General features: G+C 41.5%; 1 protein-coding gene and 1 non-coding gene across 3 annotated transcripts in view; one reads left to right on the forward strand and one right to left on the reverse strand.

Moving 5' to 3' along the window:
• Positions 1–2567: 2567 nt before the first annotated feature.
• The window catches only part of CAMKMT (calmodulin-lysine N-methyltransferase), a 427130-nt gene continuing 402735 nt past the window's right edge, over positions 2568–26962 (reverse strand). For both annotated transcript variants that reach the window (XM_043918115.1, XM_043918114.1), the window contains 3 exons: positions 20349–20412; positions 8977–9108; positions 2568–3036 (listed from right to left, as the gene is read on the reverse strand). In XM_043918115.1, coding sequence (XP_043774050.1) covers positions 2959–3036; positions 8977–9108; positions 20349–20412 — 274 coding nt within the window. In that variant the 3' untranslated portion in view covers positions 2568–2958. The remainder of the gene's footprint in view (positions 3037–8976; positions 9109–20348; positions 20413–26962) is intronic.
• On the forward strand, positions 21128–21199 carry TRNAA-AGC. Its single transcript has one exon. It is a non-coding gene; the product is annotated as a tRNA-Ala (tRNA).

The raw sequence follows: 26962 nt of genomic DNA on the forward strand, positions 1-26962 counted from the left end.
CCTAATGGAAGTTACATTTTCATGCTCAGTCAAAAAGCCAACAAAATACACAATTTATATAAAATAGCATCAGCCTCTTAGGCAGTCTTTTCTAGCACTTTTATCCCAATTCACAGTGTATGTCTTGCTATAAAATAAAATATATTTCTTATAACCAACTTGTATGTGGCTGTTCATATCACTGCTTTAGAACTGACTATGGGCGATATTAGAAACATTCTTACATCTAACCAAATCTACTTAGTATGACAAAGGAGATTAGTGAGTTTCCTCAGAAGATACAGGTACACCGGGAGCAGGAATATCATAATAATTCTTACAATTTCAAAGACAGGCTTTGTTTTGAAACAAACACATGCACAATTACACAGACAATTATGGAATGTGGTATTTCAATTGCAATTATGCAACCCAGTACTTAATTAATTCTTAATCATAAAGTTTTAAAGAAATGTAAATGGATGAACTGTGTAAAGTTCATAAATAATTCTTAATAATTATTCTTAATCATAAAGAAATAATTCTTAATCATAAAGTTTTAAAGAAATATAAATGGGTGAACTGTGTAAAATAGCTGTATCTTTTCTCCCTCTCAATACTGGCTTCTCACCAAAATCTGAGAAAGTAAGAATACTTTTACACTAGTCAGTATTACACAATGTTAGTTTCTTACAAACTTCCAAAAGAGCCTGGACTAGTAATATCTTCAAGTGAGGGTCCCATTAAAAGACAGTCTATGAAACCCTTAACGTTTTACACAAGATTCTCTAGGTTTTAATCACATAATGTGTGTATTTCTTTACTCAATGTCTTTGGGTAGCAATAGCTCAATTCTTATACCCTGTCTCAAGCTTAGGTTACTGTACCCTACTATTCTCAGATATTAAGAAAAAATACACTACTAGTAAACTTTTTAAAATACAATTTCTTCCAGTGAAATAAACACTGGATTTCTACACCCACAACACACAAATGTAAGTTGAATTCTTGCCAATTCATGTATTTTCATGAGAAAAAAATGGAAATAGTCTCGTGGTTCTGCTGTTTTATATTTTACAAGAGAAAAAAAGAATAGACCATAGATGCTACTGCAGGGATGGGTTTCCTTTGTCTGGCAAATTTAGTTGCAGGTTTTTCAGAAGAAATCATTTCTCTGTATTTTCACCACTATAAACTACCTGCGTTGCCTTTTAAAACATTCCAAATTCTAATTTTTAAACAAGAAAATGTGAAGCCAGTGTGCAACCTATACAGTCGCCAAAGGAGAGCTGCCACTAGCTGAACTACTCAGCTAAATGGCTGGTTTGCATTGCCCTGGTCTTTATCTAGCACTGAGAATAGACTGCTGTTTTATCCAAAGAGGAATAAATTGCTGTTATTGTGATGTTAGCCCATCACTTGGCATTGCAATTCAAGTTTTTGTGAGAAAGAAATGTATGATCTAACTGCGACTTGACCTATGCCTTCCAAGATCCATCTAGGTGCTCTAATGGAGCAGAAAAAGTGGTGAATACAAGGACATGCAAACTGATGGTGAAAAATTTGTTTGATGATAGAAGTGAGCAGAGAAGACATTTGAGAGTCGCTGTTTTTATGACAGCTAAGTTTGTTTAACATGCAAAAGGACTCGCTCCCCCCCCCCCCCCCCCCCCCCCCCGCCCCGCACCTTGTCTCACCTCTCACTTTAATTGTACCATGCTAAATACATGCTTTGCCTCTACTAAAGATAGGAGTATCCCTATATGGCTAGCCTACTACTGACATTACTGTCAAAGTGGGTACAGATGATTCCTTACAGATAAACATCTGAATTTCCACAAAAGGCATTAGAGCATCGTGGGGATGCACCAGGCAAGGAGAAGCTTGGGTTCCCTGCAGAAAAGTCATTCTCTCTTAATCCTAGGTAGCATCTACTAAATGTTTACCATACACTTGCATCACCACATAGAACCATATATACTTACTTTCAACCGGATAATTGTGTGATTGAGTTTTTAAAAGCTCGCCCTGGTTGCCACCTTGTTTTAGCAACCATTTATTCAAAAATTTCCCTGGGAAGGACCTGTTTTGAAAGAGGCCTGGAGAACAGCAGTAGATTTGAGCCCTGATAAAGGCTCACTTTTCATTCATAGTCAGAGCCTAAATGTGCTCTTCTTGTACCTAAACAGATAATAAGCACTCAGCACACTCCTCCTTCTTGACACAACACATTGAGACTAATCACACATAATTGGAGAGGAGGAGCAGAGGGCTGGCCACGCTATTGTGTCCAGAGGACAAACGGTCAGTTTATGAGGCTTTGGGCTGATGTAGTCATTTCTTATACATCCATAGGGAAAAAAAACATCCTGTTTAAAAGGAAAAAGAGAATGGGTGAGAGAGACAGCCATTAAGAAGAGTGGGGGGCAGAGAGAAAGATGGCAGATTTAATACAATTAATTTGAGGGTGATCTGAAAGATTTGTTTTATTTATTTTTTTAACCAGGAAGAATCATCATGTTTGCTGGTTTGACAGATGAAAAACGACCATCACTAAAAATACAACAAAGACCAGGATATTTTCTAAAGGGGGTGGGGTGGGGTGGGATATGAATCACCAAAAGAAATTCTCTCTCAATCTGAGAGGGAAAAATATTTGGGTGGCTTACAAGTCCCATTCAAATCTCACATAGGCTGCTTATACATATTCAAAGACAAAGGTTTGGTGCAGAAAGAGCAACAGGGGAGGGAAAAAAGAGGAATCTAGGATGGCTGGAGAGTCACATGGGTGAGGACAGGTGGACCCCATAACCCACACATGGAATGTCTCAGAGGTGGTAGGGGCCCAAGTCCTGGGGGTTTAAAAATCTCAGGGAGCCAACAGCTTGCTGCATATTATACCCATTACAGATTTCTGTTTTTGTGAAAGTATTGCCTGTGCACTTGATGTTGTCTTCATCTTTCGAGCTGTTTAAGCTTCTATCCATCTTTGGTTAAAATAAGCAGAAGCGGGAAATGAAGATTTTCTTCGTATACATCCTGGTTTTCCTTTTTCAACTGAAAACAATAATAGAGAAAAAAAGGTAAACGGGAATTTTCACTAGTCAATTGTAATGTTGAGTAAAAGGAAGACTTCTTGTCTAAAAACACTGTTCTGGAAAAATAAACCACAAAAAAAGCAACTCAAAGCGGTCCTCAGTGGCAGTAACAATACTATGGGTTGAGTTAGAAATTATTATTATTATTATTATTTTGGTAGGGGTAGGGTGTTTTTTTGTTTTTTTTTTTATAAATAGCCAGGCTGCTTTTGTAACCTCTGTGGGCTCTGAGACACTTCAGAACAGGGACAGCTGGGGACTCGCTCATCTTCACCGGATCAGCCATTCGGCCTAGAAGTTTCTGCGCCTGCCCACTGTCTGCCCCCTGCCAGTGCCCCAGGAATCAGGCTGGCAGGCAGTTCAGATCATTCAGAGCCTGTGGCGCACCTGAGCGCAAGCGACAAGCTGGTGGGGCTGAAGACATTTCACAGGCTTTCCAGCCGCTTCCTCGAGCTTTTAATATTAATGACAAGTAATTCAAAAATTGTTGTCTCCAAGGAGGAAAACATATTCCAACAATTAGAGCAGCAAGCTGTGAATACTACACTCAGGTAAAGTTCTGAGGGCCTTCCCTTGATAGATTCAAAAGTCCAATCAGAGTTCTCAAATCTAAAGTACATTTTCCCCTCATTCAGCTAGAATAATTTTGAGAGTCGTATTTATATTTATTCTAGCAAATAATACGTTGCTGTTTATAAAGACAAAATTGCTATTTTTGAAGCTGGTGTTTTGGAGCTAACTGTGAATTTATTTTTGAATTTATAAGGATTGGAAATAAGTATTTCTTTTCATTTTACATGGAACCAATTCCTTTATTGTTTCAAATCAGACAAACATCCCACCTTGCCCTCTCCTGAATCTAAGTGAATGGCTCCAGCACGACACTTTCCTGCATTCACAGGTCTGCGACACATTAACTGGAATCTTTCTAAAGGGCATGTTTCATCTAAATCATATTTCCAAACTGTGACGTGCCTCACTGTTAAGGACAACAGAAATGATCCTGTTTTTCCTTTTTCACTGGGGAACATAAAGCCAGCCTGGTCTCTACTTTCTAGTCCATTTGCCCAAGAACTGATGGTGGTACAATTGCTGAAGTCACTTCACTCTGTTTTCTTTGATGGCATTTGCTCTTCTTACAGATGGTTAGTTGTCTATTTAGAGAGATCCTCACGGATTTTTGTTGCCACCAAAGTCACGATAGTGTTAATCCTAAACATACATCACTCTTTAATTTAAAAAAATGCCCCCAAAATGGCTTCCCAAACTTCCCAAAACAAAACCACTATAACCGGGACCTACCAACTGTAAATACCTTTGTTGCCAGTTGCCCTAGTGATAGAAGGAGCTCACTGAAATATTTTACAGAGGGAAGAGGGGGCCAAGCTAGCTAAATTCTTCCTCTGGGACTGGGGATAAGGGAAAGTTGATTACTCAGCGTGAGTCAGCTGACCTACTCACTCACAATGCACTAATATACAGAGACTCAAATGAGCTCTTTATAAAGTCCCTGAGGTAATATGTGGGATAAATAGTTCTTTGGTAAATATGGGTTAGAAATCACTTTTAACTTGGATTCTATGCTGACCTCTGGAGGCCAAAGCGGGGGCTTCCTTGCTAGAAGGGGCCAGGGGCCAGCCCTGTGTGGACTGTGAGCCCTTCACACCACGAGGACGACAGAAAAGCACTGAAAACCCTCAAAGGCAGCCCTACACCCCAGATCATTTCTGAATCCAGCCTGTTACGTGAGTGCACTTGAACACACACAAAGCTGTTAGGAAATACTGGCTTCAATGGGGGAACGTTATATGGTTTAAGAATAATTCCATATACCCAGGCTGTACTTCTTTGCCCAATGAATAATTATAATTTTAAGAAATAAAACACCTGGGAAAAGAAATGAACAAAAAGCAAATTGTGAATAAAACAATTTTTCAATTTCATAGGTTAAAACAGGGTCTTTGAGGACTGAACTAAATTATATAGCTGCTATTAGTGACATTACGCTTTACTTCATAATTGGATGTAACACGTTCAGCCTCACCACGGCGCGAACAGCAGCAGCGGGAGTGAAGTTCAGACTGTTTACCCTTTACAGTATCCACAATTATCAACACACACCACACAGATCATAAGCACCACCACTTGTAAAGTGGCATTTTGAATAGATAAGCAGAAGTGCAATATGGCCGTGCTTTTAACACAATGTACTGACTTCACAGCCAAGCTCAAGCCTATTTCCCTGGCTAAACACAAAAATACAGAAAATAAACACACGGGCTGGTTTTGCTAAAGTTTGGGGAGGAAAAAAAAAAGGAAAAGAAAACCATGACATGTAGAATTATATTTCAAAGGATATTTGCATAATGGAGGATATTTTTATCAACTTATTTCAAGCCAGCTGTAATCTCTAAGTCAAGTCTCTAGCTTGCTAAACAATTGGCTGTCTTAACATCCTAAACGTTTTGAGCCCCACCACGGGGGCAATGCATTTGATTCCTAGCCTGGAGGAGAGGACGAGCTGAGGTGGGAGAGGTAAGAGTGTTGTTTTTTCTCCCTAACGCCTGGACGAACAGAGAGGCAATATTTTAAAAACACACTACACCTTCGGCTGCCTGGCTCCTGAGTATGGTGACTGAACGGTGTGGGCACAATTTAACAAAAGCACTGGCAGAAAGTGTAGAATGGCACCGTTTTGATTACAGGCTTGCTTTTTAACGGAAATAAAATTTCACAGTTAACAATGGAAGGTGAAAAGTTTAAGAGGCAAAGCTGTTCCTCCTGATCATGACTGTTAATCAGCTTCATGGGTGGTTGCCTAAATCTGTAGATTCTTTTTTTTTTTTTAACCTTGCACTACTGCCAAGATTGTAACTAATTTTTTCCCTGTTGTAAGAGGAGGGGTGAAAAACTCTGCATAGAAGGCAGCTGTGTATGAGTGACGTGAGGCACTAATGCAGAGGGCAAAATTAAAATTCATGAATCTCTTCACAACCATTTGTGTAACAAGATTAAGACGGGACAGCGGAAAAGAGCGGCATTATCAGGCGTCTTACAGTCCTCCAGCTGGTTACGCTCTATTCCAACACAGTAGGGCTAAGAGGATAACACGCAGCCTGAAGGAAAATGCTGCTCCTCCGTTTGGGAGTAGGCTCGTCCCTGGGACCATGGGGGTTTGGCCAGGGATGGAGAGGAAGAAAGCTGATTGCCGCTCAAGATGGAAAACTTTTAAGCCCCGGCTATTAGCACGTGGCAAACAAAAGCGGCTGGGGCGGAGGATCGCGGCGGCCGCGCGGGCCCCTACGCACCCCGGGAGCCCAGGGCGCGCGGGGGGCGGGCAGGGGCCGGAGGAGACCCGGGTGCTGCCTTCGGCCTCCGTTCCTGCGCCCCGCTGATGAGCACGAGGGCTCGGCAAGGAGCAGGGACGCTCCCTACTCTCTGCAGCCGGGTCCGCGGCTTTGTATCTGGCCTCTGGGCGAGATCCTCTCCGGGCACCTTCCTTTTGGAAAGCGAGCGGGAGTTGAGTCCTTGGAGGCCTCTCTCCGTCCAGTCAGCACACGGTTAAACCCACTGCTGGAGCTAAAAAGCTGGGCATTTTATGCTTCTGGTACAGAAGGGATAAGAGGCATTCTTTGCCTAGACGCAGGGGGACTGCAAGTCAGCTGAAATTGCTCTCATCATGAAAAATATACATCATGGGCGCATGTTTATACCATCTAGGTACAGCGCCCCAAGCCTGTAGAGTATTCCCCTAGGGTTCTACTTCCTGAGAGCCAAATGCAGCCTGTCACAAGAACCCAAAGAGGAGGGCAACTATTGCTTAGTCCAGTGTCAGCAAGGTAGGGAACTGAACTTTGAAGCAATTATGATGAAATAAACACTAAGGCCACCTATTCATGGAAATGTATTTTTGTGGGACCAATCAATCAGACCATGATTATTTATAGGGTACTGGGGGGTACTTTGGCCACCTGATGCAAAATGCCGACTCATTAGAAAAGACCCTGATGCTGGGAAAGATTGAACGCAGAAGGAGAAGGGGTCGACAGAGGATGAGATGGTTGGATGGCATCACTGAGTCAGTGGACATGAGTTTGAGCAAGCTCCGGGAGTTGGTGATGGACAGGGAAGCCTAGGTGCTGCAGTCCATGGGGTCGCAAAGAGTCGGACATGACTGAGCGACTGAACTGAACTGGGGGTGCACAGTATAAATCTAAGAGGCATGTTTTGTTGTTGTTCAGTTGCTAAGTCGAGTCCAACTCTTTGTGACCCTGTGGATAAACAGGCCATGCTTAGCAGGGTACTAACATTGGAAATAAAAAGAGGAGGTTGCTGCCCACTAGGTGCTGACAATCTAAAGCTCTAGACAAAGGGAGAGGTGGCCGCCGAGGACCTGGATGCCTGGCATGTTCTAACACACTTCAGATTTTGCAGAGAAGTGACAGAGTGTGTTAGGTATAATGAAATTTTCTGCTGTTGGAGAAACCTGGGGCATTTGCTCTCCTGAGCTATGACTGAGAAACTAACAGCATTTGTCCTTTGGTTAAGGGGGAAAGTGAATGACAGGATGTCAAGCAGCTGTCAGCTGGGCCCTGTAGCTCTAGCCCCACCCTGGAGAAAAGGCCATTTTTATCCCTTTAGGTAGAAGAGCCCAGGGGGCCAGGAGAGACCCTTCCTGGACCAGGTAAAGCCTTCAAAGCCATTCCTTTTGTTCTAGAGAGGAGTTGAAAAAAGGAGAACATCATTTCTAGAGATAGGTAAGATTTGCATAACATGCCACTTAGTTTTTATTTTCTGATTGTAAGCAGAGGGCCTGATTCCATCAGTGAGAGGAAGTGATTTAACCCTTTCAGTTCACAAACCGACATTTCCCCCCCACCCCCAGGAGCTTAAATGGAGCCCCGGAGACCCCAAGAAATGAACCCATTTCCAGAAAGTGAAGATTTCCTTTCTACTGCTTAGAAGATCAGATTTACTTTGCATATAATTTTTCAAAAGTCAGCACACTTCTACATTATATCATAGTCCCGGGTAATAAAGAATGCTATACACATTTTCCCAGGAGAAAAATAAGGTCAGGCCTTTACTTTTCTGCAGTCATGACTTGCAAAATTGACAAGTCAAAGTCTGTTGCCAAGGTCAGACTAGCTCAGAGAAAGGAGATTTCTGTAAGGCACAAAATTACAGAAGAAATCCATGTTATATGAGTAACTGTGATATGTATTAGCAAATGTGAGATTCCTAAAAAGTTTTCAGTGGAACGCTGGCCTCTCAGTGTCCTATATTGCTCTATACCTATAAATAATAAAAAAGGCTGATAACATTGCTTTATGTAAGCAAGCTTAGAAATCACTCTCAGATAAGTGCTTTTGACCTAAATCTTGTAGCGCCTCGATCTGACATATAACCCCACAACTGTGAAATTCTGTGAGATTTAACAGTCTCAAACTGCCAACTGACCCAGCCATAAAGCAAGTGGAGATAAAGATTTACAGTCTAACATGATACAATTAGACATTCACCTTCTATTTATTTCAGTTGCAGCTAAGCATTTAACCTACTTAAAACCTGAAGATTTTTCATTAAAATATAAATGCTTGTTTATCATTCATTCTATGCCACCTCCCCTGCATCCTACAAATCAGTCTATTATGAATGAAGAGATTAGTTAGTTTCAGAGAAAGGAGTAAACAGGAATGGTTTCTGTAAAATCCTTCTAGACATGCAAAGATAAAAGATGGCTTTGCCACACAAAATAACCAGATACAAATAGCCGTTCAGAAGCAGCACACCTAAGGAGTCCTTTAATCAAATATTTAGGTTACCTGCCAAAAAGACCATGATCTCTTCAAAATGCAATGCGGATTAAAGTGTTATCTAACACAAGCAGAAAACTAACCTTGGAGTGGAAGTTTGAAATGTGTTCATCATAATTTTCATGTCTTTGGATAGAGAAACCAGCTTTTTCAGCTAGAATGCAAAACTGGTTTAAAGTATTCCCTCGGCGTGGGGCAAATACCATTGCTTTCCCCTAGAACATTAAAAAGGAAATTCACACATTTTAAAACTGGAAGGCAACCAAACATAACAGACATTGGTCAAAGCATTTAGTGTACGGCTCTCAGGTAGAAAACTCAAAATTGTCTTGAGATATCCACATAGGATGGGCAGACACAGTGAGAGTAATTTCCAGGATAGACATACATCAAATAAGAGAAAAATGTCATATTTAAATGTCTAGTGCTGTATTTTATCACCTTCAAACAATGCATGTAATAAATAATATGGGACTCAACATTGGTTTTTTGTACGATACATACCTCTCTTGGGTCCAGTGGTTTAAATCATCAACTAGATTTTAGAATAACAGGTCCAGGGCAGTGCCACCCACCTTGCAACTCCTTAGCAGCTGCCAACACATCCGCAGCACAGCTCCAGAGCATGTGGCCACAGATGCCTGTAAATGTTAGTTTATTGTGCCCTGGAAATTCAGTACCGAGAAATCCTCCACAGAGATGAGTAACCACAATCCATTTCAGTTCTGCCACCAGCCTTTTCCGTGACCATACTGCCAGAGACAGAACTATAGGCTCTTGATTTCCAACTCTACTCGATCCCTCATAAGGGTCATCATTATGGCAAAGCAGTTCCTCACAGTTATTCAAGTGGTTCCTTTTCAAAGAAAGTGGTACAATGAGGGCAAGCAAGCTTTTCTAAGTAAACTGCACAACCCCGTCTGCTTGTTGTAGTGGGGAGTGTGGGAAGACTTGATCAAAATATATACCAGTTTTCAGAAGACCCTCTGACCTGAAACTCCACAATGAACATCTGCTAACTACTGGCCGCACGTGAATTTTTCTTCTCCCTTTGAGATGTGCACAGAATGACTAAACTTCAGAATCTTCTTTTTCCTTTTGTTTGAAAGATGGCTGTATGCTTCTGTTAATATATGTTACCTCTATGAAATACCACTTCAGGTTTTGAGAGAATTATGAAAATATATCCCAGTTTCTTTTGAAAGTTGGTTATCATTCATGCCTGCCAACTGTCTACTGAGCATCAGGGACATGGCAGACACGGGGACTGGTGCTCTATGTACATCCTCTCCTCTGGTCTTCAAATGACCCATCAAGATAGGAATTTTCAGCCCTCTATCGGATGTTCAGAAAGGTTAGCTCCTTGTCCAAGATGACACAACAGTAAGTGACTAGAAACTGACCTGACTCCCAATGCCAGTGCTCTTCCCATTATACAACACTCCCTTCTTATCAGTCATAGTGATGGCAATAACAAAACAAGCGACCACTTTGCTAGGTGCTTCACAAGCCTTCCCTTTAATCCCCTCAACAATTTTCTCAACAACCTTGTACAGGAGACATTACATTTTACGGATGATTAAACATGCTGTAAAGGGTTTGAAGACTATAAGGAGGAAATGTGTGGCAGAAAGGGGTTTGGACTTAAAAGGGGATCTCTACCATTAGACAGTGGTGTCACCTCAGGAAAATCAGGGAAAAAAGTCACAGAACTGTTGAACCTAGGAGACGCCTTGGAGATGACATGAGTCCAGTCTCCTCATTTTTCAGATAAGGAACTCAAGTTATCCTAGCTGACTCACTGAGTTTTCTCATCCATTAAATGGGAAGAATAAAACCTCCCTTGCCTCCCCACACCCCCAGCCAAAATGTGAGGATCAAATGAGGCAATGAGTGTGAAAATAATTTCAGAAACAAGTTTATATAGGTGTAAGAAAGACTAGGAGCATCTACACCGCCTGATGGTGCTATAAAGATTCTACCAACTTCCTCTCCTTCTCTCTGCCCCTCATTTAGCTGCAAGAAAATGCACTGATCCACTGTCCTGGACATCAAGTGTGTTTTCATACTGTGTTTACATAGACATGTATACACTCAGGCACATAATTATAGCAGCACCAATCATGCCACTACACTTAAGGTTCTGTCAGCTTTTCCAGTATTAATTGCTATTTTCAGGCGGTTTTCAAACTTAGCAGCAAAAATTCATTTTGATGTGAAACTAGATATAATACATGGTCTCAGCAGGGGAGCAAAAGTCTCCATGAAAAAAAAAAAAAGGAGGAGCACTAGTAGGTCATTTTAGTCCTCTCTAAGAGCTGACTGTCATTCTGGATTTTTGAATAATGGAAGTGGTTTTATTTTAAAGTCACCTGCAAAAACTGTCTTACCATTATAATCAAAGAGTTGATTTTTGACAGCTGTTATCTAAATTATATATCATAATGTTTAAGCACTAAGGGGTTGTGGTTGGTTGATGTTTGCATTCACAAAACACACCTCTGCCCTCACCCCAGCCCTCTTCTGGTTGGGGTGAGCTGTAAGGGGACTGCACCTGAGCTTGTGTCTCAGTCTACCTGTCCTTCCATACCCACTGCACCTAAAACAGCCACCCTCCCCACCCCTCCCCACCCCCTCTCGCTGCTCTAGCTGTATCCTTAGCCCTCATCACCACTGACACACATCACATCCTTATTTGTTATTGCCTTTCTCCTCTGGCTAGAATGTATACTCCAGGAAAATGGGATCTTCTAATGTTTTATTCACTATATTTTCTTAGTGCCTAGCATAGAAAAGACGATCAATATTTGTTGAAAGAATAAACTAAATCCAGACGTTGAATAATCTGAAAAATACAAGTCTCTGGGAATTCGAAGGCCACATTCTAACGCTTATTATTTATAAAAGATTTTCTCCAAGAAGCTTTTACAGAGTCAGCGGCTCTAATGGGATTTCAGAGGGCAGCTTTCTGTGCACAATACAGTCCCCACAAGAAAGAGAAAGAGCAAGCAGTAGTTTTAATCTCTAATTACTCAGTTATGAGTTTCAAAATGTTTTCTTTTTCATTTCGTTGAATGCAGACACCTTTGAGATGTGGATTAATATTTAGGAGGGACAATAGGACATCATCCATTCATTCAATAAGCATCCACTGTTTGCCCTACTGAGTGCCAGCCTCTCCCCAATAATGAATGGTTTTTAGAAGCCCACACCCCACCATATCCCCAGTGGAGAAGGATACTTTGTTATAGTCAGTGGAATATGCCTCACAATTTAGGCTCCAAAAGTCAAACCAAGAAAAAGAACATAGATTTCAAATTAGCCCATTACTTTAGAAAAATTATTTTCAATTTACCAAAGCACATCTTTCTAAGCATTCACAGTCACAGAATCATTTTAAACTCTGATTGAACACTCAATTGAATGTAAAATTTAGAGTGATGAACAGAAATTTGAGAGAATTCATTTATCCCTTGAGAGGAGTTCCACAAAACAACGATATTGTTTACACTGTAAGCTCAGTTGTTATTATTCTGCTAGACTAATCTATACTCATAGATTAAAGGATGTGCACTTCTGGAAAACATAAGTCTTCTTCAGACTTATTTTACAAGGAATAGGCTATGCTTTTCCATTTCCATGTGATCAACTATTAAATATCGATTACATGTGTAAGCTTATGTTTATTTTCTAACCATGTCTTTATCTGGTTTCTGAGATGCTGCCTTTGCCTGCTTCCTCCCCTACATTTCTCTCGGTCAGTTAGTCCCTGATCCTGGCTTCTTTTTATCACCCGCCCTTTCATTGTCAGTAGTCCCCAGGACTCCGTCTACTTTTTCTTTATGTTTTATACAGTTCCAGGCAATTGTACTGAAGTCCACAACGTCAACTATCACTTACGCATTAAAAACTCCCAAGTACATAACTGCAGCATTCACCATTGTCCAGTTCACATACCTGGATTTTCAGGTGCCTACTAGAACCCTCCATGGGGATGTTCTGAAAGTATCTTTAACCCATTCTGTCTAAAATGGAATTCAATAGAGGTTGGCCTAAACCTCTACCCTTCCCAGGGCACTATTCATCCATCTCTCTCTTTCTTTCTCTCTCTCTCACACACACAGCTGAGTACCTATTAAGTACCAAATACTTCCATACCCTTCACCTTCAAAATGAAACTGGAAGTCAGGAAATCATGACGTTGCCTTTTAAAACCATTGTATCTTATTTTATCCCCAAGGAGCACTCCAGAAATGTTTGCTGAATGAACCTCTCAGTGAACACCCAATCCAGTTCCCTCTTCTCCATCTTTAGGTCTTCACTGGCTCCTAACTGTACAGTTTTAGGTAGAAGTTGGTTTACGGTGGACCCATGAAGAGCCTTGCTGCTTTCAAGTTCTTATTCCGAAACCAGCTTTTATGTTGGCCAGAGTGATCTTTCTTGGACCCACATCCGACTATATCACTGCTCAAAAGCTTTTGATGGCTATTACCCATAAAGTCTAGTCTCTCCAACATCACGTTCTCAGCCTTTCTGAAAGTGGTACCCAAACTAACTCATCTCCCGCCCCTCCCCCAGTATAACAGACACTCCTAAACTCCAACCAGAGCAAACTCCTGCAAACTCAACATGGTCTTTCATATTCTCTACCTGTGAGCTCTGTTCTTTCCACCAGGGATGCTACTTTCTAGTCCCCTTCTACTGAGGCTCAGAATGGCCTTCTTACTATTCAACCGAAGTCAATATTCGTGCCTCTAGGGAACTCTTCCTCAGGCAATTATTCTTTGTGCTGCATTCCAGTACCTAAACTCTTGCATTGTAATTCCTAGGAGTTGTGCATTAATCTTCCCTGCTATACAGTGAGATTCTTTATAGTGCTGGTTATTTTCATTCATACCCCACAGTCCAGCACAGTGCTAGGCAGAGAGCAGTTGCTCAACAAATGTTTGTTGACTCAGACAGAGTTCAGTCCTTTAAGGATCTCATGTTCTATGGAAAGTGTTAATTAGAAAGATTCACACAACAAACAAAAACAGCACAAGGCTCTATATGATTGAGTGCTGGGCTGTTATAAGCCATTTTGCACTGTCCACTGTAGTTCCAGCTATGTGTGTGAGGTCTCCATGACCACATTCTAAATTCCTCAGGGGCAAAGACTCAGCACTGGACATGCTGGATAAACACCTGGGTGGACTTCCGAAAAGAACTTCTAAGGGATAGGCCCCTGAACTCAGGGTCTTAAAAATCATCTGGGGATTCTTTGCTCCTACACCTGGAAGAGCCAGGTTTGGCCGAACACAGCTTCTCATCAAAAACAGGGGAAGCTTTGTTGGGCCTCTGACCCAGCAAACAGACAGGAACCAAAGGCTCTTATAGCACCATCTCAGTTCATGCCACTGAACTCATACTCATGAGGCATTTCCCCGAGATAAGCAAAAACAGAGGTTTATACAGATGGTTGCAGAGATGCTAGATTTAAAAAAAAAAAAAAGATGGTAAAATATGTCAGTAAAAAAGAAACTGCTTAGGACTTCCCTGGTGGTCCAGTGGTTAAGGCTCTGCGCTCCCAATGTAGAGGGCCCAGGTTCAGTCCCTGGTCAGGGAACTAGATCCTGTGTGCCCCAGCTAAAAGATCCCATATGCCGTAACTAAGACCCAGGGCAGTCAAAAAAAAAGAAAGAAAGAAACTGCTTTTCTAAAATGAGAGTCCATGATTTACTTCTATAGCACAGCTTACGTGTAGTCAGGACTCCAGGAATTTGGCAGTTACTTAGGGCCAGCGTCTAAAGAAGGTTAATTGAGTTCCAGAGGATATTTTTGAATTCTTGACAATGGTGAGCAGTGGTGATAAGCTGGAGATCTGGCCATACTGCATCCCCATCCATCTCCTCATGGTCCTGAGTAAATTCACACTGTCCAACTGGCTTGGCTTCCCTCCCTGCCCTCAAAGCCATTTCACAGGAATATCAGTAGGTGTCACTCGTTGGTTGTCATTTCTGGACCAAAGTTCAACTTGTAGGCTGCTGTGGCTGTATCTTAAATTACATCTGGGTCCTATGGTATCAGACATGGCTGATGGTCTTGAAGGAACACATAATAGGGGCTCAGCTATGACTCATCAGCAACAAGAAGCCTCTCACCAGAGGGAAAGAGGTGGGGGAGGAAAGATACCTGTTGCTTCTTGGAATGAGTAACATTTGCTAATTCCCTGGTGGCTGAGACACTAAAGAATCCACCTATAATGTAGGAGACCTGGGTTTGATCCCTGGGTTGAGAAGATCCCCTGGAGAAGGGAATGGCAAGTCACTCCAGTATTCTTGCCTGGAGAATTCCACGGACAGAGGAGTCCATGGGGTTGCAAAGAATCAGACACAACTGATTGTCTAACACTGTAATTTCTTTTTAAAATTTTTTCTTGTCATCTTTTAAGTCTGCTAGAGAGTCCCTGTAGCACTCTGGCAGGGGTTAGATGTTTTTACAGCTTCTCTCAACCAGTAAGCAGAGGAAAGTTTCCACCTGGAGTAAGCAATGATCATTTCTTGCTGACATTTGGGGCTTCCTGTAATGACTTTCCAGGCATAGGTGCCTGTCTGCCCAAGGATCCAGGCTTAGCTCTGTGATTTGACATTGCTCCTGGGTCAAGCCAGGAACCCACTCTGGTGGCTAAGTTCTCTCTGGGGGCCTGTACCCCCACATTTATGACCCCTATTATAAAAACTGAAAATCAGGGAAACTCCTCCCTTCCACCTACTTTCTTTGCTTCTGGATCCTCTGACTCCAGACAGCAGATTTTCCTTAGCTAGAACTCAAGGAATCACACTCCCCAATAATGGCAGAATCCATTTCTACACACAGGTTGACACTTGAATCTCCATGTTGCAATGATTTCATCCTGGCCATCTAGTAGGTAATTTCTCTCCCCTCACTTGATGGGGGCGCCTGTAGTAAAAAGTGTCATCTTCATCCAGGTAGACAATCCTCCGGACCTTCTGCAGAGCCTGCAATAGGCAAGTAGGACATGGGTGCAGGGAGATGAAGCAGGCCTAGTTATGTGTAGACATCATCCAAGTCCAAGTTCAAGAAAATAAAAATTTCCCCTCCTGCCAAGCATTTATCTGAGGACAGTTTTTGAAAACAGCCTTGTGTATTCTATACCCATCATGGCTGGAAAGTCCCTCTAGTTCTTCAAGGCAACAAGACTGAACACATATTCATTCAGAGTCAGTTATGTGCTAAAGCTTCCAGTGCATTGACTTGTTTCCTCCTCATTTTACAGATGAGAAACTGAGGCTCTGAGAGATGAATCTAGTAAGTGGCTCAATAGTAAGAACAACTTGGGTTTTGTACACAGACATTTCTGGGTCTATCTACTGATAGTTTACCCTCGGAAACTGGGGCCCACCTATGAATTCAAAGTGTTTGGCCAAAGTGCAGCTTTGGCTGAGCACCCCGAGGACTTGTTTCATCTCCACTGAGTCTATTGAGCCCTTGAATTACTCAGAGCTCAGGACCCACCAATGCAGCTGCCCAATTTGTTTCTCTGTGGGCCTCTTACATTACCTTCAGCCTCTGGGCCACAAAACCATGGAGGAGTGGACTGGGCTCAAGAAACCATTAAAAGCAGCTCTAATTGTCATGGGATAAAGCCTTTAATGTTATCTTGGTCTTGGACTGTGATGCCCATGACACACACACTGTGAGGGGCGGGGGAAGTCCTTTGGAAGTAGGACGGCAGCCCTGAGAGGCAAGGAGAAGAGCAGTTTTTCTCCAGGTGCCCCCATGTTCTGGGAACCCTTCCAGCCCCCTGGCACAGGAAACAGAGCTGTTGTGGTTCCCTGCTGCGTCCTTGTGGCTCTTCCTGGGTTCATCTGGGTAGGGTCCCCAGGAGTGCAAAGGCCCTGCTGCCCCAAACCTCTCAGTGGAGTGAGATTCCTGGGTGGGAACTTCAGTATATCCATGTTCCATCCATGACTGGGATTTCCCCCCTCATGGTGGACTCCTGACCTCTTAGGCTGGAATACTTGTCAGTCCAAGCAGTGCTGCAGGATAGGAGGGGCCTAAGTGAGCGCCCCTCCTCTCATTTCTTATGCTGCATTTTGATGTGGGCCCCTTTGTTGTTGTTGTTGTTGTTGTTTTTTAATTAAGTTAGATGTTTAAGAATATTTGCTTGTTTATTTATTTTTTGGGCTGTGCTGGGTCTTTGTTGCTATGTGGGCTTTTCTCTAGTTGCAGGGAGCGGGGGCTACGCCCCAGCTGCAATGCACTGGCTTCTCATTGTGGTGGCTTCTCCTGTTGCAGAGCATGGGTTCTAGAGTGCCCAGGCTTCAGTACCTGCAGCTCCCAGGCTCCAGAGCACAGGCTCAATAGTTGTGGCACGTGGACTTAGTTTCTCTGCGGCCCGTAGGATCTTCATGGGCCAGGGATCAAACCCATGTCTCCTGCACTGGCAAGTGGATTCTTTACCACTGAGCCAGCCACCAGGGAAGCCCATGATGCAGGCCCCTTTGATTTGGCTTCCCCAGCTCTACGCAGAGCATAAGTAAGCACCATCCACTCTAGGGCTGGGTCTTATCCTCTCAGTTAAGGGTGAGCATCCGCTTCAGTAGGAGTGCTGCTGTCTGTCCTCTGAGGAGGCTGCTGCGTGGAGCCATACTTCAGACAAGGAGGAGCATCATTCAGAGTTTAATAGAGGGTATAGGAGAGCTACTAGACGTTCCAGTTCAATCTCCATTTAGGTCTATTCATAGCTTGGGCAGTTTTCTATTGTAAATCATGTGAATGATTTACAATAGAAAATCATGTGAATGATTTACAATAGATCATAGATCCTATGTAAACCTATGAATCCAATGTAAACTATGTAATTCCTTCTTCTGCAGAGCTTCCCTGGTGGCTCAGACGGGAAAGCGTCTGCCATGGATGGAGGAGCCTGGTAGGCTACAGTCCATGGAGTTGCAAAGAATTGGACACGACTGAGCTACTTCACTTTCACTTTCTATGTAAACCAGGCAAATCTGCTACAAATTGGAGGTCAGTTCAGTTCAGTCGCTCAGTCGTGTCCGACTCTTTGCAACCCCATGAACCGCAGCACACCAGGCCTTCCTGTCCATCACCAACTCCCGGAGTCCACCCAAACTCATGTCCATTGAGTCGGTGATGGCATCTAACCATCTCATCCTCTGTCATTCCCTTCTCCTCCTGCCTTCATCTTTCCCAACATCAAGATCTTTTCAAATGAGTCATCTCTTCACATCAGGTGGCCAAAATATTGGAGTTTCTGCTTCAACATCAGTCCCTCCAATGAACACCCAGGACTGATCTCCTTTAGAATGGACTAGCTGGATCTCCTTGAAGTCCAAGGGACTCTCAAGAGTCTTCTTCAACACCACAGTTCAAAAGCATCAATTCTTTGGTGCTCAGCTTTCTTTATAGTCCAACTCTCACATCCATACATGATTACTGGAAAAACCACAGCCTTGACTAGAGGGACCTTTGTTGGCAAAGTAATGTCTGTTTTTTAATATGCTGTCTAGGTTGGTCATAACTTTCCTTCCAAGGAGTAAGCGTCTTTTAATTTCATGGCTGCAATCACCATCTGCAGTGATTTTGGAGCCCCAAAAAACAAAATCAGCCACTGTTTCCACTGTTTCGCCATCTATTTGCCATGAAGTGATGGGACTGGATGCCATGATCTTAGTTTTCTGAATGTTGAACTTTAAGCCAACTTCTTCACTCTCCTCTTTCAGTTTCATCAAGAGGCTCTTTAGTTCTTCTTCACTATCTGCCATAAGGGTGGTGTCATCTGCATATCCGAGGTTATTGATATTTCTCCTGGCAATCTTGATTTCAGCTTGTGCTTCATCCAGCCCAGCATTTCTTATGATGTACTCTACATAGAAGTTAAATAAGCAGGGTGACAATATACAGCCTTGACATACTCCTTTTCCTATTTGCAACCAGCAAAATGGAGTATTTGTCACAAATAGGCTCTGAAGGGGGTGTTGGTGATGAGTGAAGTACTGTTTGTGCACTGTGAGATCCAGGAGTCTTTGAAAGCATTGTGGTTCTGCATGACAGATGTTCCCAGAAGCCTTATATCCAAGAATCTCGGTGTCCTTTCTGAAAATCCTGATCTTGCAAATGCTCATGAGAATCACCCAAGGCTAATGGGAAGATGAAGAGGCCCCCAATTCCTTCTTGGCCCTCAACTTGGGCTGCTCACTCAACCACGACAGCTGTCATCAACGGCTTGGAGCGTTCCCCTTCTTTGCCTCTAGAGCTGCTCCCCACCTCACAGGGGGAATTGAGAAGCCAATTTAATTTAATTGATTACCACTTACAAAGCTGTGGTTACTCCTCTGAGAGGCCTAGTTAAAGTTTCTGAGCTATATAGAGATAACAAAATAAAAAGCACAGTGTAAGGCAAAGGATGATTATCAAATTGCTCTGGGAATCTTCAATGTAGAAAAGATGTAACAGAAAGATTGAAAGGTATTAGCCGATAAGTCTCACTGAGGTCAGAAGACTAAAGCAAACCTTCTTTTTTAAAAGAAAAGACAAAACTTTAGAAAATACTTTACACACACACACACACACACACACACACTATAGTCCTTTCTCAGATAAATGTTGAGTTTCTGTCTTAGGCTACATTAACACTGTTAACCTATTCTAAATTCCTATGGCACAGCAAGAGTCTTACATAGTTATAAGATTTTTTTTTTAATGTATGAGCTTTAAACTTGTTTTCTTTCTTTAAATAGATGTATATTAACTCTCCGTTTAGGCTGCAGGACCTCCTAGCTTAGTATAACAGCCCAGCAAAATAAGAGTGGATACAAACTCTGTAATTTACTCACAGGCATAAATGGATATATAAATGTAAAAATGTGCACAATATTTTATGCCATGCTTGGCTTCATTGTGACCTAATGTTTATAATATGTAAATAATGGTTTCCTTTTAAAGCAAAGAACTTTTAATAGATAGATTCATCTGAAGTCCCTTTCTTTAATAGAAACAGAAATAAAAAGAAAAAAATATTCTTTTGCAATAAATAAATACCCAATGACAAAGGTTACCATTGAAGGAATTTAAAATGACAGAAGTCAACAGAAAACTTTCAATATCATACTTCTACTTTAATATGAAGATATTGTTATCAAAGGAAAAGACTCAAGAAATTCTTTGATAAAAATAATCTCACACTATCTTTGAAGCAGTTTCATTTATTTTACTACCCACTGTGTTGCTTATCAGAAGGCCAAGGGTAAGAAGTTCCCTAGTTATGATTAGGAAAGAATCTGATAGATCAGAAGACTCAATTGAAGTTGGACATAATAAGTATTAAAGTATTACATGACATTAATCCTGCCATTCCATTACTCTTTCCATCTTTGTGCACAGACTAATTATTCTGAAGCCAGTGTTCAGGAGAAAATAGAAACATACTTACCCTGGGCTGGAGTAATCTCTTTATTGCATCAACAAGGCTGGCTCTGTACTGGTCCAGAAACAGGCTGACATTGAGAAGAGAGCAGAATCCAGATTAAACTGGGTTTTCAAGTCTAATGATACTAATGGAGATCAAGGCTAATTACATATGTTTACTCAACACTAAAAGACAGAAATTATTTCCTTCCATTCAAGTATCTCACTAGAATACTAATAATAAAAAAGATACTGTGGTCAAGGTTTCCAATCAAAGCCAAGTCATCAACATGTAATGGGCCAAAATTCACACATGACTGGACCATGTGCTAGTGTGCAATGGGCAGTTTCTAAGCTGCTGTTTGGTGGAGATGAAGTTCTCCCAACACTTGTCTCTGCAAACATGGGTCCTCTGCCCACCGGAGGTGATGTGAGGCCATCCTTCAAAATCAAACCACTGGCCCTATTACACACTGACCACAGAAAAGACCTCAGGTAGTGATGGTTTTTAGTAACTAACAACAGCAACAGTCCCTAAAGGTTAGTTCCAACCAGTGACTTAGGAATAAACAAAGACCAAGGTTAGGCAAAGCGTCCCAAAGACCATAGCAACTCTGGATTCAATATTTGTTGATAACCTGCTATATACTAGGAGCTGCTTCAGGCCATGGAGATAAGCTGTGAATAAGACAAAATTCCCATCCTCAAGGAGCTTCCAGTCTGTATGCATTTCTGTATCACTAGCTCTGGCCCAGCTTACACACAGAGAAGGTGCTCAGTGAATAGTTACTTACTGGCAGGCCTGGGGGTATGGCTCAGTGGTAGAGTACAGGCTTAGCATGCATGAGATCCTGGGTTCAATCCCCAGTACCTCCATCTTCATGTTTTGGGTTTCCCTGGTGGCTCAGACAGTATAGAATCCGCCTGCAATGCGGGAGACCTGGGTTCAATCCCTGGTTTGGGAAAATCCCCTGGAGAAGGGAATGGCAAGCCACTCCAGTATCCTTGCCTGGAGAATTCCATGGACAGAGGAGCCTGGCAGGCTACAGTCCATGGGGTTGCAAAGAGTCAGACATGACTGAGCGACTATCACTTTCACTATTCACTTTACTAGCAGATCAACACAGTCTTTGAAATGGAGGGGCTTACGTAGGGTGAGTTTTAATGCCCCTAAAACTGTTTGTACATACTCCTTCACTGGTCATGCTACAGAGGAATCAGCATTTAGGCAGGATGTTTCACCAGACCAGGTTCTTTCCTAATTCTCTCACTTACGATGAGTGGGGAGAGTGGCTGATGAGATATTTCCAAGAAGACAGAACTTGGGCTTCACCATGACATGCTTAGTGGGAGTTTCTTCTATAAAAGTCAGTTCTAAGTGGCTCAGAGGGTAAAGCATCTGTCTGCAATGCAGGAGACCTGGGTTCAATCCCTGGGTTGGGAAGATCCCCTGGAGAAGGAAATGGCAATCCACTCCAGTATTCTTGCCTGGAAAATCCGATGGATGGAGAAGCCTGGTAGGCTACAGTCCACAGGGTCGCAAAGAGTGGGACCTGACTGAGCAACTTCACTTTCACTTTCTTTTATAAAATGCTGCTTTGAGCAATGGAAAAAGAATCCTCTTACGGTGAACTAGAAATCATCTCTAGAAGGGAAACCCATGTATCAATCAGGATAGCCTGATTATTATATGGGAAAATTTCTTACTGTTCCAGAAAACTATGCATTTAAATCTTAGAGCACAAAATGTGTCTAATTTGAATGCTACAGAAGTTTGTCTTTTAGTCATATTAATTAGTGGTTAATAACAAGTAAGGGTCAGTAAGAACGGAATCAAATTGTATTTAAGTGTTTTGGAATTTTCTCTTCAGGCCTTTATACCTTATTCTTTAGTGTGGTAATACTATCTTGCTGTTGTTGTTGTTTAGTCACTAAGCTGTGTCCGACTCTTTGCAACCCCATGGACTGTAGCCCACCAGGCTCCTCTGTCCATGAGATTTCCTAGGCGAGAATACTAGAGTGGGTTGCCATTTCCTTCTCTAGGGGATTTTCCTGACCCAGGGATTGAACCCGTGTCTCCTGCTTGGCAGGTATATTCTTACCACTGAGCCCAGGGAAGCAACAACAATACTACCTTAAATGTTAATAATTAAGCATTCTATTTAAATACCTCTATCAGTTACCTGAGTCCACAGGAGGCCTGGCTAGTTGGGATACATAGCACGAAGCAAAAGACCATTCCCAGTTTATACCTGTGCATCCTAAGATGGTAAGACTGTTAGAGACAAATAATTAACAACTTAAAAGCTGAGCTTAAAACATAACCTTATACAGGGAATGGAAGATAAATTAGGAGTTTGGGATTAACATATACATATTACTATATATAAAGTAGGTGAACAACAAGGACTTAATGTGTAGCACAGGAAATTATACTATCTTGTAATAACCTATGAAAGAGGAAGTGTTAGCTGCTCAGTAGTGTCTGACTCTTTGTGACCCCCATGGAGACAGCCTACCAGGCTCCTCTGTCCATAGAATTCTCCAGGCAGGAGTACTGGAGTGGGTAGCCATTCCCTTCTCCAGGGGATCTTCCTGACCCAGGGATTGAACCCGGGTCTCCTCCATTGCAGGCAGATTCTTTACCATCTTAGTCACCAGAGAAGGCTATAATAAACTATAATGGAAAAGAATCTGAAAAAAGAATGTATATATATACACACACACATGCTGCTTAGTTGCTTCAGTCATGTTAAGACTCTGTGCGACCCTATGGACTGCAGCCTGCCAGATATCTGAATCACTTTGCTGTATACTTGAAACTAAGAAAACATTGTAAATTAACTATACTTCAATAAAAAAAAATAGCCTTATAAAATACTACTTCTATTTACTATTGGCAATGGTGAAAAAGATATTAACATCACAGCTCACTAGAAAATGCAGCTTAACACACAGCACACATTCAAAACACAGTTATTTGAAAGCTAATTCTGTCTACTCCATCACTCCAAGTCAAATTTCCCAAAAGTAATTCTTATAGTTCTCTAATAGGTCTTTATTCCAAGCAAGCTCACTTTTCTAGTTAGCTCTGGTGCAGAATTTATAACGCTTTGTAGGATACATCCTATGAGCAATTTCAATGTGCTTTAGTGGGAGTGATATATAATCTCCTGAAAATTCACCCCTTAAATAAGTCCTAATGGGCTCAGAGAACAGCAGTAGCTTAAGTGGATCTATTAAAAAAAGGTTGAGTGGGTCAGTGATTGGGATGGAGATACCATTTTAACTCTCCCTTCAGTTACTGATCAAAATACATTGACAATCAGTCTAGTTTGGCCATTAAACACACACACACACACACACACACACCCCTCTCTATAATTCACTTGTGGAATCAACGCTTGCTTTGTCCCATTGATCTGAATCATAGATTATACAACAAAGGGAAGGTGCCAGGCCATTTTCATTGCCTCCCTTAGAATCAGTCAGGGTTTTCTGCAGAGCACAGAGCATCTTCATCTCCTGGCAGAGGGAAATTAATTAGTACAGAGAACAAGGAGACATATCTGTCAGCATTCTCAGAGAAGAAGACCTCTGTGTAATTTCCAAGGTGAAATGTGCTCCAATTCACTGTTTCAGATTTAACTTTCAGCAGACCGAATAGCCTCTCTCAGTCTTTAGCGACTGACGCTGGGGCAGCCATATTCTAATTTCGTGTGGCGCTACCCCTTAGGTGCCAGATCTCTGACAATCTGTCCATCTTCTCCAGGACTGAGTTTCCTCAGGTGTGAGGTGAGAGGGCTAAAGATCTTTTCAGGTGGAAAGGTCTATGAGTTGTGATTTAGAACTATCTATGATCAGAGCATCTGGAAGAAAACAAAGAAATCCTAGAGCCTATTTTGAGAAAAACAATTTTTCTTCACAAAACCCAAACTTGTCATCATTTAAAGTAAAAAGGATAGAACATAGAAACAATCCACTGTATACAGCTGGTGTGAAAATGCTGGGAGAGCAAATGAGGTGATGAACCTTCCCACATTTCTTCCCAAAGTGTCAGGCTGCAGGCAGGCAGATGTGGTTCACCATCCTTCAGACGGAGCTCTGTGCGTCCAGTTGAGGGTGGCATTTTAGACTTGCTCTGCAAGCCTTTAGAGAATCCACATGTATGGACTCTTTTTTTTTTCCTTCAAATTTACAGAGTCATTTTTATTTTTGCAGAGCTACAATAAACTGGAAAGCCATCAAACACTGAATGAAATTGTTCATTGGATAAAAAAAACATCTTGCTACCAGATTCTCAGATCATTGTGATTGAACAGAAGTCTGGAAAGGCAGGTTTAAAATTAACAATCACTCACTATTCTAAACTCAGCAAGGACAGGGGTGGACTGCATTCCAGCAGAAAGGAACTCATATGAAATTCAACATTAAACAAGTCAACCAAGGAACTTAATAGGAGGGTTTTTCTTTTTTTCCTACACCTGCGGTTAAATATTCTAATATTTTGATGTTTGTCAACAGCATCCTTTTGCAGGTATGACTGTTACCTTGATTTTTTTTCTTTCTGTTTATTTCAAAGTTGACATTTTACAAGTTACTTAGGAACTGTTGAACCATGAAACTATATTTCATTGTCAAAAATGCTGAATGGTGAAATAATGACTAGCTTTCAGTTGCCTCTTTATTTTATAATCTAGTTGAGCTACTAAATTTAGATGTGAACTAAGAGACTGTCTCTTCTGGGAAATAAGTTATTCCCCCCATTGCCTACAGGTTTATGAATGTTTGAATGTAAATATATGAATATATGAATGATTTAAGAACATAAACATATCACCGCTCGTAATCATGTGCATTTTACTTGAACCACAATGTGGGTTTGGAATAGGTTTGTGAATAGAGCTTGTTTTCATGTAAATGGGATCAAGCGGTACCACTGGTTAGCTATTCAGGGAATCAGACAATGCCACCCTTGCTGGAAATGCTTCAGTAAGAATTTAATCCATGTACCTAATATTTGAACTCCAACTCTTGCTATATTCCTGTGGCCTAATCCAGATCTCATTGACTGACAATGACTCGAGGATGGTGTGAGACTTAACGTCATCTATTTATGTGTGGCACCTATTTCTGGCACCGACTATTTCAGGTTTCATCTTAGAGGTAGTGACTAAAGAGAGCTTTCTTTTCCTCCTGTGACATTCTTCGGAAAAAAAAAGCAGCCTGGTCTGCCTGCCTGACTGTCCCTAGAAGCAGCATCTGTGTAATAACTCTGACAGAGAAACATCAACCCTACAAGACTTAAAGAACTCCTGGAGTCCTGGGCTTCCTTGCTATAGGCACAACATGTACATTATGAACATCACTGTACTTTTTAAGTTTCTAAACGGCGTACCCATCTCTGTGAGTATGAAGACAGACCACTTCCAAAGCATTCCTTTTGGAAATAATATCAGCATCACAGTGAGAGCAGCTTAATGTTTCACATTTACAAATGGGAAATTATAAACCGCCTGACATTCCAGCACTGACAGCACCAGGAGGGAAAAAAAAACAATTCATGCATAGAAAAAAAACCATTTATAAAAGGAAACTTGGTGTATTTGGTTCATCTGAATACATAAATTCTCAATAGTTACTAGCTGTGCATATATGTACATGGTATGTATATGTATGTACGTATTACATCATATTATGATATAATGTATTTGGAATGAAAGCCTTAACTGAATATGCATTATGTATGTTGGTTGTACAGGATCCTGTTGTTGGCTAGGGGAAAAAAGACTATTTTTCAAACATGTTGTGTGGCTATTTTTAACCTGAGAACATTAATCAGAAAAGAGCTTGAATCTTACTTCCTCTGCTTGTCTCTCTGGTACAAATAGGATGACATGGTGTGAGTGTCATAACACAAGGTATGACAAAGCCAGGCTGTTTTGATGTTTGTGCAAAGGACACATTTAACTTGAAATCTCTTGGCCAGACCTGACTTTCCCCATATAATCAGGGCCCATCAGTGGGCGACCCTCGTCTAAATCTCCAAGAAGATCCTGCCCTCCTTCCCTCTCTCCGCTGCTCTCTGATCTGACTTTCATACTTAATCTGATCTAATCCTGCCAGCATTATCTTCATCTGTGCAATGAAACCTGGAGGATCCTTTCTCATATTTGGTGAGGAAAGGCATTTACTAAATTACTTGCTCAAATCATATGGTGAGGTTTTAGCTCCTTATTTTTGATTAGATGAGGGCTGTAATATTGAGACACAATATCAATGATTAGTCAGAAATCTGGTTCTCCCTTTTTCTGGAAAAAGGCTTTCTGAAATTGGGTGCAGAGAGACTAAAATGGCCATGAAAAACTCAACTAAAAATGGAAGAAAATATTTAATTTTCACTGAGAAGTGTTTTTCTGGAGAAAACAGAAAATAAATCTAATTTCAGGGACTTAGGCAGAAAGTTTACCCACTAAAAATCTTATTAAATATTAATAATTTTAAATAAAGACTTCCTGGAGATTACATTCCATTCATTCAACTCTCACATAAGGAAAATCTTCTCTAGGTTATGGATCTTGTGTTTAGGTTTATCAATTGAAGAGAACACCTTTAGAATCAGAACTTGTGTTTTCAAAT

The sequence above is a fragment of the Cervus elaphus genome, chromosome 11 (assembly GCF_910594005.1).
Source record: "Cervus elaphus chromosome 11, mCerEla1.1, whole genome shotgun sequence".
NCBI lineage: Eukaryota > Metazoa > Chordata > Mammalia > Artiodactyla > Cervidae > Cervus > Cervus elaphus.